At 50.8% G+C, this 13,036-nt stretch overlaps 1 protein-coding gene across 4 annotated transcripts in view; it reads right to left on the bottom strand.

Moving 5' to 3' along the window:
- Positions 1-13,036, bottom strand: part of SLC38A10 (solute carrier family 38 member 10) — a 46,258-nt gene that overhangs the window by 8,469 nt on the left and 24,753 nt on the right. For all 4 annotated transcript variants that reach the window (XM_044981458.1, XM_044981457.1, XM_044981459.1 and 1 more), the window contains 3 exons: positions 8,632-8,788; positions 1,028-1,198; positions 248-709 (listed from right to left, as the gene is read on the bottom strand). In XM_044981458.1, the coding sequence (XP_044837393.1) occupies positions 248-709; positions 1,028-1,198; positions 8,632-8,788 (790 nt within the window). The remainder of the gene's footprint in view (positions 1-247; positions 710-1,027; positions 1,199-8,631; positions 8,789-13,036) is intronic.

Genomic DNA, 13,036 nt, shown 5'->3' with positions numbered 1-13,036 from the left:
ACAGCACGGCACCTGACATTTAGTAGGCTAGCAAACAATTGTTTGACAGATATTACAGTAGCTGTCAAAGACACCAGATTCCTCGTTTCCCCCAACAGCTGCTGAAGGGGCTGTGCATATTCACATGCTAATCTGGTGAAATTAGAAGGGAACACTGGAATGTAAGGAGGAGTAACCAATTGCTGCCCTCCCCTAGCCTAGACAAGAGGAGGATTTGCTCAGATGAGACACGCAGGAGATGACTTACCAGGGTCAATTTCCTTCTCTATGGACTTCACAGCCTCTGCAACGTTCCCAAGCGGCTGGAGATTTGCATTCTCCCTTCCACCTGCGGCCTCAGCTCTCTTTTCACCCCCAGGTAGAACAGCCAGTGACCTCGGCTCAACCACCTGCTTGCCGGGCTCCAGATCTTTGTACAGTGGTCGGCCATCTCGTCGCACCTCTGGGGCATTCTTCAGGTCCTCGAGGGGCCTGTCAAACTCTCTCTGGGCCCCGTCTTCCTTTCCTGGTTCTAGGTTGGGCTCCTCTCTCTTGGGATCCAGCTGTGCAGCCTTCTCCATGGCCGGCTTGAGCCGATTTGCATTGGCTTCTTCAGGCGGAGACTTGTTCTCTTCCGATTCTTCACGGTCCTGCCCCTCATCGACGACAACTGCGTCATGTGGGACAGGTGGCTCATGGCGATGGGCTTCTCCCACAGGTAAAGCAATCCCTGGGGAGAAGGGGAGGGGAGAAGGTCAATGGGCCCCTCTGGTGGGATTTGGGGAAGTTCCACCCAGCAGACCCATGCCATACCCGTGTGTACCCTCCTGCCCTGATACGTGTCACCCCTTCCAGTGAGCAGTCCTTGCTGCCTAGCCAGGCACAAGCATATCCAGCGAGCCCCAGGAGCCGCCGCGCTGGGCCAGGGTGGGAATCGGAATCATGAATTATCTGCAATAATACTGCAAACCACCCCTTCCAAGTATGTCAAGTTGCACCTCTAAGCTCTCACCCTCTCCCCATCCCCACAACCCCATCTCTGGGATACCCTGGTCAGGCCGGTCGAGCTGCACTTCCTCCTGCTGTTTGGCCTTCGCTTCGTCTCTCTTGGGCACGTCCATGGGCACCTTGATCTGCGGCTGTTCCATCTCTTCCTTCTCGTTCGGCAGCTTCGGTTTCTCACGGCTGTCCTCCGCCCCTTCCGCAGCCGGGTCCTGGACTGCAAGCATGGCACAATTAATTGAATGAGGTCACACATGGCTGCACTGTCAATCTATAAAAGGAATCGGGACAATTCTTTTGTCAGCTGTAATCCTGTTTCTCCAGCTGAGTGACACAGGTCTAGGAGGCAATTTTGAGCTCCTCAGTCAATTGTTAGTGCTCAGTTTTCTTTACTAGCCATCACTCTTTTGTTATCAAGATACAGAAAAACAGTACAATGCAATTTACGTGGGACGAAAGCTGCATGCTACCATGAATTACCACCAGATGGCAGCATTGATCTTGCGCTCGTTTCTGCCACCACAATTAAAGATACTGAGCAAGCAGCAGCCGGTGGCGCACTGGCGGGGGCTCTGCGGAGATCCTCTTTCCCAGCTGCTACCCTACACTCAGGACAGGAAAGGCACATCAACTAGTTTCCTAATTTACTTCTTCGCAAGAACAATTGCTGTAACTGGTACAGGGATGTAATGGGACCGAGTGGGAGGGGATCAGAGATTGGGCACAAAATTTTAACCGTGTGGGTGATTAATCATTGGAACAAACTTCCAAGGAGAGTGGCAAACTCTCCGTCTCTTCATGCCTTGTCTGGAAGGCTGGATGCCCTTTTGAAAGATCTGCTGTAATCAAACCCAAGTTACTGGGATCAATAGCGAGGTTACTGGGTGGAATTCTCTGTCCTGTGTTGTCCAAGAAATCAGGCCAGATGTTCAAATGGTTCCCTCTGGCCTCAATCTATGAAATGGGAATGTAGGTGCCGCCCATAAGCCGCTCTCAGCAGCAGCCCACACTATGGAAATGTTTGAGAACCTCGGCTTCAGAGGAAAAACAGAGGAAGGAATCAGATTGTTTTCCAGCTTTTGGGAGATGAAATCACACAGAGCATTTTCTGTCCAATGAACTTGGAAATATTTACTTTCTCTATCACAAAAACACACGTCTCCACCCCTCCCTCAAATTTCCTTTGGGGAATTAATGCTCTAAACTTTTTTCAATGTTCTCCTCCCGCTCCCTGGAACTGGTGCCGTTTGTTACCAGATGAATTCATGGGAAAGAGAGACTGCCACAATTTCAGCTGTGTGGGTCTCATGCAAGTTGTGAAATAGAGGGAACGGTACAAGACCCAGGCCCGTGTGGGAAGCCCGGCTGGAACCGCTGACAGACTTGGAATCTTTGCCCTAGAGCCCTGCGCCAGGCTGGGGAACTATTGCCAGTCTGGGTGGTTTTCAAGGTTGCTTTGGTTACGTAAATATCACAGAAGAAAAGGGGCCTGAAGCAATGGTGGACACTGCAGGTCCCGCAGCCTCGCCCCCCTTCCCTGGGGGGATGCGGAGCCAGCGTCACTGCCCAGGGAAGCCAATGGAAAGATGCTGAGTGGCAGGCGAGTGGAGCGTGGCTGCGAGGCGCGGGGGAGATGTGCTCTCCCCTCGTTGCACCCCCCCACCCCCCCGCCCCGGCAGAGGAAACTGATTCACGCCAGCTGCCCCTTTCCCAACACGGGGCTGGGTCCCTTTCAGCACATCACCAACCCGCACCTTTCAAATGGGACCCCACCAGACTCGGTGGCCCTCTCTTCAATCCCTTCGTTAGCGGGCAGGGAATCCACTGTGCCTTCGAGGCAGAAGGGAGGAAACCAAGCATTTCTGACCAAACTCTGGGAGGACGGCAGGGTTCCCATGGAGGGCTGCCGAGCCCTGGGAAGAGAGCGCTCTGCCCTTTGGAGCGAGGATGTTCCCAGCCAGATTCTAGCCTCACAATCCACACCAGAAAAGCTTTAGTTTAATTGCTATGGGTCCCTGGTCACTATGCACCCCAGGCCTCTGGCTCATTCAAGAGAAGGCTCAATACAGATTTGCCGTCCACCCAGCGTTCCTTGGGGCCAGGGTATTATTAGGATTAATTCTACAGCAACCCCAACATTTCATAAGCAAAGCAAAAGGGTTCGGAAGCCAAACACACAGACCTTCCCCTCTGACGGGTAATGAAAGAGTTACAAGAAAGCAGGGCTCCTACCTCTGCCTTTCGCAGCTTAGCCAAGTGACCTAGGCAGACAAACCTGTGGCTGTCCAGCAGGCTGCAGCAGGTGAGCTCTCCCCTCCAGTGAAATCACTGGTGGAGGCCCCATGGCTGCACCCAGAACAGTCGTAAATCACGAGATGGCTAGCACGGTACACGCATTTCCAAAAACCACACAGCACAACAAAAAGATAAAACCTCCACTCCGGAATAAGGCCAAGTTGCCGCTAAGCTGTCATTTTCTCAGCAGGAAACAAAATTAAGTTCATCATCTGGGTGTGAATTAATGGCCTTGCATGCTGCATGGAACCCTATAAGGAGCTATATGTGGGTTGCAGAGAACAATTTTGCTCAGGATGTGTAATCATCACTAACTGTACAGTTGCCTTTCAGGTCCCTTTGGATAACGTTACAGTAATGCTGGGCCTCTGAATGTTTTATGAGTGGTGCTGGACTTTACACGCAAGGGCTGAGAGGCTAGAAAAGCTTCTTGGCTTACAACAACAACAACATCTCAGCATCAGACGGCAAGAGGGCTTTCTTTGCTGCTCTGGCCTTCCAGAACCAGCCCAGCACACAATGCCCTCTAGCAGCTGTCTCCCTTTGGAGATATATCGGGGGGGGGGGGGTGAGAACCCAAGACTTCCTGAGACAGATTTTTTTTTTGCTCTTAAGTGGTTTGCCAACAATGTCTCTAGGCTGCAATAAAATTGCATGATTAGCAACCTAAAAGCTTCCCTCCCCCACAGCTTCTGGTTGGGATTCCAGCAACGGCCCCACAACGACGTTACAAATTACTCCCTGCGTGGTTTTCGTATCACTCTTGTCCACCATGTTAACGACAGTAGCTGAAGCCTGCATCTATACCTCCTGCTTGTTCGGAAGGAGGAGGAGACAGCTTGGCATTGTCCTCCTCCTTCAGCGGAGGGGGAATTGAGGAAAAGGAGGCCAGACGTGGCCTGGGAAGAGCAGAGAGCGGATGGGGCACTGGGAAGATTCTGTCGAATTGAGGAAGAAAATACATTTTTTGGCCATGGTATCACTCCCAACACAGGGCTATTTTAAGTCCTTGACAGTGTCATCAGGCGCTGTCTCCCCAGTTCTAACCAGGAGAGGGCGCTAACAGCTGCAAAGCCCTTGATTTTAAAGGCTTGCTTCCATTGTCCGCTTTTTGAAACTGATCAAAGATCGTCCTCAGATCTGCTCCTGGGACCGGATCGGTCCAAGCTCAGCCTTCAGGAAGCTCACCCCCTCCCCCCCAAATTCCTAGCCTGAGGTCAGGGGCGTTTACTGGCTACTAATGAAAGTTCTACCCTCACACCACGGCTGCAGCACCCCAATCCCTCTCTTTGCATGACAAGATGTTTGGCCTTGGAGAGGGGAGAGGTTAAAATGAAGCAGGCCCAGCCTCAGCAACATGATCAAAATGATTTGGCTGGCACACAGCTGGCAGGGAAGCCTGATCAGCTGGCATGCCCGGCAGAACAAAGTTCCTTGGGCAGGGGCTCTCTGAGCCTTGGAGAGCACCGACCATACTGTCAGCACTTAGCAGGTAATAAGTGTCGACGTTCGACTCTTCTGGAAAAAGAATCTGTTCATTGACAAGGCTGCAAGACCTGAACAGACCTGAGCATTTTAACCTAGCTCCTAGCAGCACTGTACTGAAGGGGTTTCACCTTTGTGGAAGACAGGGCCGGCTTTAGGCCGATTCCTCTGAGTCGGGCCCCGCGCCCTAAGGAAGAGCCTAACTTTTTAATTTTTACTCACCCGGCGGTGGTCCGGGTCTTCGGCAGCATTTCGGCGGCGGGTCCTTCACTTGCTCCGGGTCTTCAGCGGCATTTCGGTGGCGGGTCCTTCAGTGCCATGGAAGACCCGGAGGGAGTACGACCCGCCGCCGAAGACCCGGAGCGAGTACGACCCACCGCCGAAGTGCCGCCGAAGACCCGGACCGCCGCCGAATCGGGCCCCACAGTTCCTAAATCCGGCCCTGGTGGAAGACCTACAGAAGGAGCCTCCTATTATGGGGCTGGGGGTGGAGGAGCAGCAGTGGCCGAATGGTTCAGAACACCAAGGAAAGGCTTGGACCTTGATTTTCAGAGGTGCTAAAGTCAACAGACGTTACAGGAGCTCAGCATCTCTGAGCAGTGGGCACTTAGAGAATCCAGCCCTGATCTGGGCTGGTCAATTGTCCCCACAATCTCCAAGACCACGGGGAACGAGTGATCACAGGGAGCGCGGCCCCTCCCCGTGCTCTGCAACGGTGACAGATTTCACAAGGTTATCGAATGGCATCAGTGAAATTAGCTCACGGTTGTCTCCTGACACACCAGCCGTAAAAATGAACCAAAATTACACCAGGGTGATAGTTCCTTTTCTGGGTCACATTAAAAGCTCCCTCACAAAGGCACTAGGGAGGAGTGCTGCAGCAGTCAAGCTGCTCCTGCAACCGACAGGAGCGAAGGGAGTGACTGTGTCCAATCCACACTGCACACACGTCGGGGGCTGCCCCTCAGCTGGCAGGGACAAGCGGGGGCTCTGGGCAGGTTCCTTGTGGGGAATGCAGACTACACCACTCGAGTGGCAACGCCTCCATGAAAAGAGACCTGGGACGAGCCTGTATCGATACCGAGCCCCACAGTGCACCCAGTTCCATCCCAGTCCTGTTAAATGTGAAACAACAGACTCCACGGGGGCACCTGACGTGAAATTCTGGCTAAAACAAGCTGAAGCCCAAGGGTTCGAGGAGGGCGGGGAAAGGTTGCTGTCCCATAAGGGGCATGAATCGGACCTTTGTTACAAAATATTGCACAATGAAAAAAAAAAAAAAAATGAAGCAGCAACACTCAAGTAAGGAGCTGAAAAATATTACAAACTCTTAATCCGCCCCAGGAGACCCTCGGGGGTGCTTTCAAATACAGAGAGAAATTGCCTAATTAGCTTTTTTTTTTAAAACGGATAATTGCCTTCATGAGCTTTCACAGGCAGCTTAGCAACCTTTTAACATACATACGCACTGTATGTAATAGCAGAACATTTCCCAAAGAGCCGCTGACAGTAAACCTCAAGCAATGCAGGCAGGGGCCGTAATGGGCACTTGGGTGTCATTAGTGAAAACACTATTCAGAGTTCACTGGTCAATACGTGTTCACATAAAAGGGCAATGTTCTAATATTCATAATCCCAGGGCCCACAGGGCAGGGTTTTAATGAAAGTCTGTACAGTTCTGGGCTCCACAACATCAAAGAGACCAATAAAACTCCTCTCACATGCTGACAGGCAAGAGTCAGACGGAGAACGCAAAATGGGAAAAGGCTCAGCTCAGCTCCAAGCTTTGCCTCAACCAGGCAACCCATCAATTAAAAGGGGGGTGGGAAAAACTCCCCAAAACATGCTAAAAACAAACTGCGTGCTGCCTGCAGAGCAGCCATGTGTTCCTGGGAAAGACTCGTGCAAGCAATAAGAACCAGATGTGTCCGATGGAGGGCACCCGGGTGATAGCAGGGCAGCCCCCAGCCCTGCACGGATTTCAAATGACAGGATGCAGCTGCTCTGCAGGCTTCAGGGACACAGACTAGCCCCTTCCCAAAACAAACCAAGGCAGGGCCAAAGGGAGGGGGCAGGGAGGTGTTGATTAAAGCAGGGTAATTAATTGCCAGCGCAGTCTGCCTCCCGTGGAGACGTGAAGAAAGCAGCGTCCAGGGATCAGGAGTGCTGCAGCGACTGAGCAGCAAGCAGGATGGGCTGAGCGGGCAGCAGCCTTCGCTCACAGGGAGCCCAGTGTACTGCTTGCCACCCAGGGCTGAAAGGCTCCCTAAGCCTGTTTGAGTTCATTGCTCCATTTCCTCTCCCTGGCCACTGTTCCCGTCCTCCCACAGGACGAGGCTTCAAAGTCAGTGCTGGAAAGCACCTACTCTGCTTCCCAGGGCAGAGCCTTTCCCGGTGCCGACTGCGTTCTCCTTGCTCTCACCGGGCTGGTAGGAAACAAACCAGAACTCGGCCAGGTTTCACTGGGGACATGCCCATTAGAGCTGCATGGCTCGTCTCCAGGGAAATTTCAAATAGAAAAATGTCTTCCCCCAAGGTAGGATTATTTAATCCACCATCAAAGCGGCAAACGATCTGGGCTAATGCTGGCTAACTAGTTCTAACTAATGTGTGTAGGTGGGTATCTAGGATTCCCCAGGTTATGACTGAACACAAGCATCCTGCTCTTCTCCCTGCTTAACACAGGGATGGACTGGCGGGGCGACTATGACAAACTCCAACAGACCCCGTCTTTTACGGGACTGTTCATTTCACCCGTTACGAAACGGGCATGAACTGAACACGTGCTCTTTGGCCATTACTGCTCTGAAATTAACCAAGATTCAAGAATTAAATTGCACCCTTCCCTCCCAGCCCGGCCCCACTGAGTGTGCATTAAGGGTCTGAGAGTGTCTTCTGCTCGGCCATCCTGGCCATCTCTGTGCAGGGGAAGGGGCGCACTGTGGATGTATAAAATCTGACCGTCACCAGGGACGGAGCAGCGCAGGAGTGAATGGTATCGCATGCAGCACCACTGTCTCGTAGACGCTCAAAGCTGTTCCCCAGGGACAGGGACAGCGACTAGGAGGGAGTAGAATCTCCAGCAGAAAAACCTGACTTTTTTTTTTGCTTCCATTCTCAATAGCCGTGATATTTCAAAGCCCTGAAAAAAAGAAAACCCTGAACAAAGCCAAACAAGACTTGAAAAAAACAGAACATAACCACAGATGAGGAGCAAGGGCGGGTCAATCGACACCTGCTAGCAACGGCCTTGCAAAGCAGGCCCGCAGCTGCGGAAGGGAGCGTCAGGCCATAATTCTATCAAAGGCCACAGTAAACAAATAATAAATAACACCAAGCAGTAAACAAAGCTGAGGCATAATCACAGGCTTGGTCAGGGCTAAAACTGGCTCCAAATTTATATCTTCACAACCAAAAAAAAGTCAGTGCCCATAAATTTACATACCTTTGAGTGCAATGAATGGCCTGTTATTGAACCGTTGTACAATATGCTGGCAGACCTGTGAAAAGTGGCCCTGTTCTGGCTCCTTGTACCCTTTGTACAGGTGGCCAGTACAGTGCTCTCTCTAGTCTCATGCGCACAGAGCTCCTTTTATTACAAGGCGTCTGTAGTTCCAGAGCCCTGTCACTAGGGGGAGGGCTGAGGGCTGCCCCTCTCACAACAGAACAAAAACGAAAAAGTCCTGGGCAGAGACCCAAGAAGCATTTTGGAAAGCGACAACTACACTCTTTCTTGGAAACCTTCTCAGGAGGCCCTGGAGATGCAGGCACTGGAAAAGGCTCCCGGTGACCCAACAAAAGTGGCTTTAAAGAGGTCAAGACAGTTTGGGAGCCGGGTTGAGATGAGTGTAACTCACACAGAACACATACCTGGGATTTTGACTTGAGCTTGCTCAATTACATTCTTGGCTTCTTTCAGCGGATCAGCCAGTTCCACTGCTTCCGTTTTCACTGGCATGTCCTCCGTCACCGATAAGGTGGTATAGGTGCTAATAACCAGGATTCCCAGGCCGATCCCCAAGATGAGCTGCACAACAAATGGGTCAGCGCCAAAGTTAACATACATTGAAGCAAACGTCACTGTTCCGAATAGCAGCTTTCATGCAAACTGTACCTCAAAACCAATTCAGAGCTCAATTCAAGTACAGAAACGGAGAAAAACTTAAGAGGGAAATGGGAGAGAAAGGTAGTTTCCAGTGGCGGTTTGAAACGGGAAGCAGAGATGCACAAAAGCCGTTTCAGATGCTAGAAGCTGCAGAGGAGAAGGCTCGTGCATGACAGTGCTCAGATGGTGCAGCCAGAAGAGGTGACTGCTAAGGGAGAGGAGCTGAGGTATGTGAGGCAGGCTAGAGTATGTCCAGACAGGAGGCTAATATTGCCTGTAAGTGACGACTCCTTCTATTACATTTCTATCCGTTAAGTGAGGACGACAGGCAGGCCAAGTTTGGTTTAAGCTTTTACAACCAAAAGAAAATCTTTCCAATCAACTGTGGTTAACATCTCCCTACACTGTCCACAGCCTAACACTGCAGCATGGTGCAAGTGCCCGAGGACACAACTAGTCCATTTCCAGCAGTACTAAAAAGAAAACAAGATGGTATCTGGGTTGAGACGAGAAAGGCATGTTGTGGGTTTCATCCCACTCAAAGGGAGAGCAGTGGGTATTATTTTCTAAATGTGAACTAACCAGCATGGGGAGACGCCTGGACGATTAAGGTGACGCCATCAGCCACTGCAGAGCTTACATCCAAATGTGCCAATATTTCAGATAAGAATCTCTCTGCACCTTTGATTTTAGAAACCTCGCCAAGTTTTGGAAATGTATGGGATACTCCCGGGTGGGGAGTGGGTGTAGAGCAATGGAGGTACCTGAAAAGTAACAGAAATACACACAGGCCCAGGGAATGTTTGCCTTGCTTGAGCACTGGAGCTGCTGAATGACTGGCAGCTGCCCTAGCTGAAAAAAGGTACCAGTTGAAAGAGCTGAGTGGATGGATTGTTGGCCAACACCACTGACAGTTTAGAGATTTAATTACACTCCAATGTATTATTTTTACCTAGTTAATCACAGTAATTGTCACTGCAACCGTTTCTCCTGGAACCTGGTTTGCATGTCAACGCTGTCACCGTATTAAGAACGACTGGTAGAAGGGAATTGCCTGCCAAAGGCTATGCTGGAGTCGCTGGCGAGGATGATGGTAAAGGGACCTGGACCCCACCATAAAGACCTATTTGTCCCCACACACACCCCTTCTCACAGTGGGGCACGAAAGCAATGGGAATAATTAAGTGCAAAACAGAAAATACCTCTGCACCTCTCCTGCAGACTGTGCTAGGCCTATTTCACAAATAGCTTTATGAGACAGTCTCTCGATTTGCAAAAGAAACTTGCTTCTTTGCTACAAGATCTCCCGCCCAGTGGATGGAATTAAAGCACCAGGCTGACTGGCCCTCATACAGAGGGTAAGTGGATCATTCTTATTTATTACAGAAACAGACTCAGACTCGTAGGACTGGAAGGGACCTCAAGAGGTCGTCTAGTCCAGTCCCCACCACCGAGGCAGGACTAAGCATTATCTAGACCAGCCCTGACAGGGGTTTGTCCAACCTGCTCTTAAAAATCCTCAATGACGGAGATTCCACCACCTCCCTAGGCAATTTATTCCAGTGCTTCACCACCCTGACAGTCAGAAAGTTTTTCCTAATGTCCAACCTAAACCGCCCTTGCTGCAATTGAAGCCCACTGCTTCTTGTCCTGTCCTCAGAGGTTAACAGGATCCATTTTTCTCCCTCCTCCTTGTAACATTTTATGTACTTGAAAACTGTTATCATCCCCCCCCCCAGTCTTCTCTTCTCCAGACTAAACAAACCCAATTTTCTCAATCTTCCCGCATAGCTCATGGTTTCTAGACCTTTCATCATCTTTGTTGCTCTTCTCTGGACTTTCTCCAATTTGTCCACATCTTTCCTGCAATATGGTGCCCAGAACTGGACACAACACTCCAGTTGAGGCCTAATCAGCACGGAGTAGAGCGGAAGAATGGCTTCCAGTGTGCGTCTTACAACACTCTGCTAATACAGCCCAGAAGGATGTTTGCTTTTTTTGCAACAGCCTTACACTGTTGACTCATATTTAGTTTGTGATCCACTCTGACCCCCAGATCCCTTTCCGCAGGACTCCTTCCTAGGCAGTCAGTTCCCGTTTTGTACGTGTGCAACTGATTGGTCCTTCCCAAGTGGAGCACTTTGCATTTGTCCTGACTGAATTTTGTTCTACTTATTTCAGACCATTTCTCCAGTTTGTCCAGATAATTTTGAATTTGAATCTTATCCTCCAGAGCAACTGCAACCCCTCCCAGCTTGGTATTGTCCACAAACTTTATAAGTGTTCGCTCTATGCCATTATCTAAATCATTGATGAAGATACTGAACAGAACCAAACCCAGAACTGATCCCTGAAGGACCCCTTGATATGTCCCTCCAGCTTGACTGTGAATCACTGATAACTATTCTCTGGGAACGGTTTTCCAACCAGTTTTGCACCCACCTTACAGTAGCTCCATCTAGACTGTATTTCCCTAGTTTGTTTATGAGATGGTCATGTGAGACCTTTATATTGAAATAGTGCCCAGAGTCCCACATGGATCAGGTCCGATTGTGCTAGTAATACAGAGTGACGGTCTGCTGCCCTGCGGAGCTTACAGCATAACTAAGACAAGCCATGAGAAGAGGGTGCAGAGATATTCAGAAGGCACATTGGAGGCAGGATGAGGAAAACGAGAGTATGAACAGGTGCTGACCTAGCCCAGTCAGATGACAGACAGTTAAATATATTTTAAAGTAAGAATATAAAATAAATATCATAAGTCCTTAGTGGGCGGCTGTGTAGCTGTTCCCAGGCGGCAGTTACTCAGAGGCGTCTTGGTAGAGGTAGGTCTTTATAGAAGGGATTTGAAGAGAGGGAGGAGGTTTTGCAGATTAGTTTGGGGAAGATGTTTCTTGCCTATGAGAAAGCATGAAGGTGCGCGTGGGTGAAGAGGGCAAGCCAGTGATGGAGGCTGGCATCGTCTGTGGACGGAGGAGGTGAGACATGACAGTGTGTTACAAAGGCGTCAGGAGGGTGGGAGGGCTACGATGTCAGGAGTCTTAGAGGTGATGGGGTGGAGAAGGAAGAGCGCGCAGAGGGACTCAGAGGTGTGGGGTGATGTGGGGCTAGGGAGACGGCTGTTGGGAATGTACCTTGGGGGATGGCACATCAAGGGAGGAGGAGGTTGCAGCAGATCAGACAGGAGATGCGGCAGCTCTGCAAAGCGTGAGCAGTGTGGTCAGACAGGAAAGGCCAGATCTTAGGGATGTTAAAGAGGAAGAAGCAGCAAGAACTGGTCACTGCCTGGATGTGTGGGTGTAGAAAGAGCAGGACATCCTGCCATGCTGTGTACGCCAAACGCAGAGTCAGCGGGCTTTGCCACTTCTGCCCTCGGTTTTCACGTTGTCCGTTTGCTTTCCCCAGAAGCCCCTCATAAATGCAGCACTGTGACTCGGTCTCTGCCACCTGCCTTCAGAAACAAGAGTGGAAATGAAGAGCGTTTCTGCAAAAGGCCTCTTGCAGCACCAGCACAGGCCTGAGAGCTCTGGGGAAATGGGGTATCGGAAACAGCCAAAAGTCTGAACCATTTTAAACCTGCCGCAAATGGTGGTTTTGCTGGTTTAAAAGAAAATTCAATTCCTAGTGGACAATATGGGCTGGAACCTGGGAGGTCGATCTCAGCGCAGGATTCAATGCCTGGTCCCTCGAACACCTTCCACTCTGACATTCTGAGCAACTCTGCCTCTCAGCTTTCACAGGCATGCCAGGCTGTCCATGAACCAACAACAGTGCAGGGAGGGAGATGGGCAAGCTTCCCCGTCACAGCCTGGCCAGCACCCTGATCACTCCACACACCACTGGAGAGGTCCTGGAGGCCTCTACACAGCATTTTGTGTGCTGTGCACAGCCGGGGGTGCGGGGACTTGAGAGACAGCCAAAGCCCCCACTTGTGTCACAGTGGTTAGAGGGCACTAACTAGCCCAAAGGACCATCTCCTGGAGAAAGGGACTAGTGCAAACCAAAAGGAATGCTGCCCATGAACAGCGAGTGGGGGCCGGATCACAGGAACACGTCCGCTTAGGACCAGGAGGCCAGGTCCAGCACATGGTACAACTGCAGAACAAAGCTCATTAGTCAGAGTACCATTAGCCAAGTGGAAGGCAGCAGGGTACGGCTACTCCAGCAGAG

This window comes from Mauremys mutica, chromosome 12 (assembly GCF_020497125.1).
Source record: "Mauremys mutica isolate MM-2020 ecotype Southern chromosome 12, ASM2049712v1, whole genome shotgun sequence".
In the NCBI taxonomy this organism is placed as follows: Eukaryota; Metazoa; Chordata; order Testudines; family Geoemydidae; genus Mauremys; species Mauremys mutica.
Note: the sequence above shows the minus strand (reverse complement) of the source record. Positions and strands in the feature narration are given on the sequence as shown.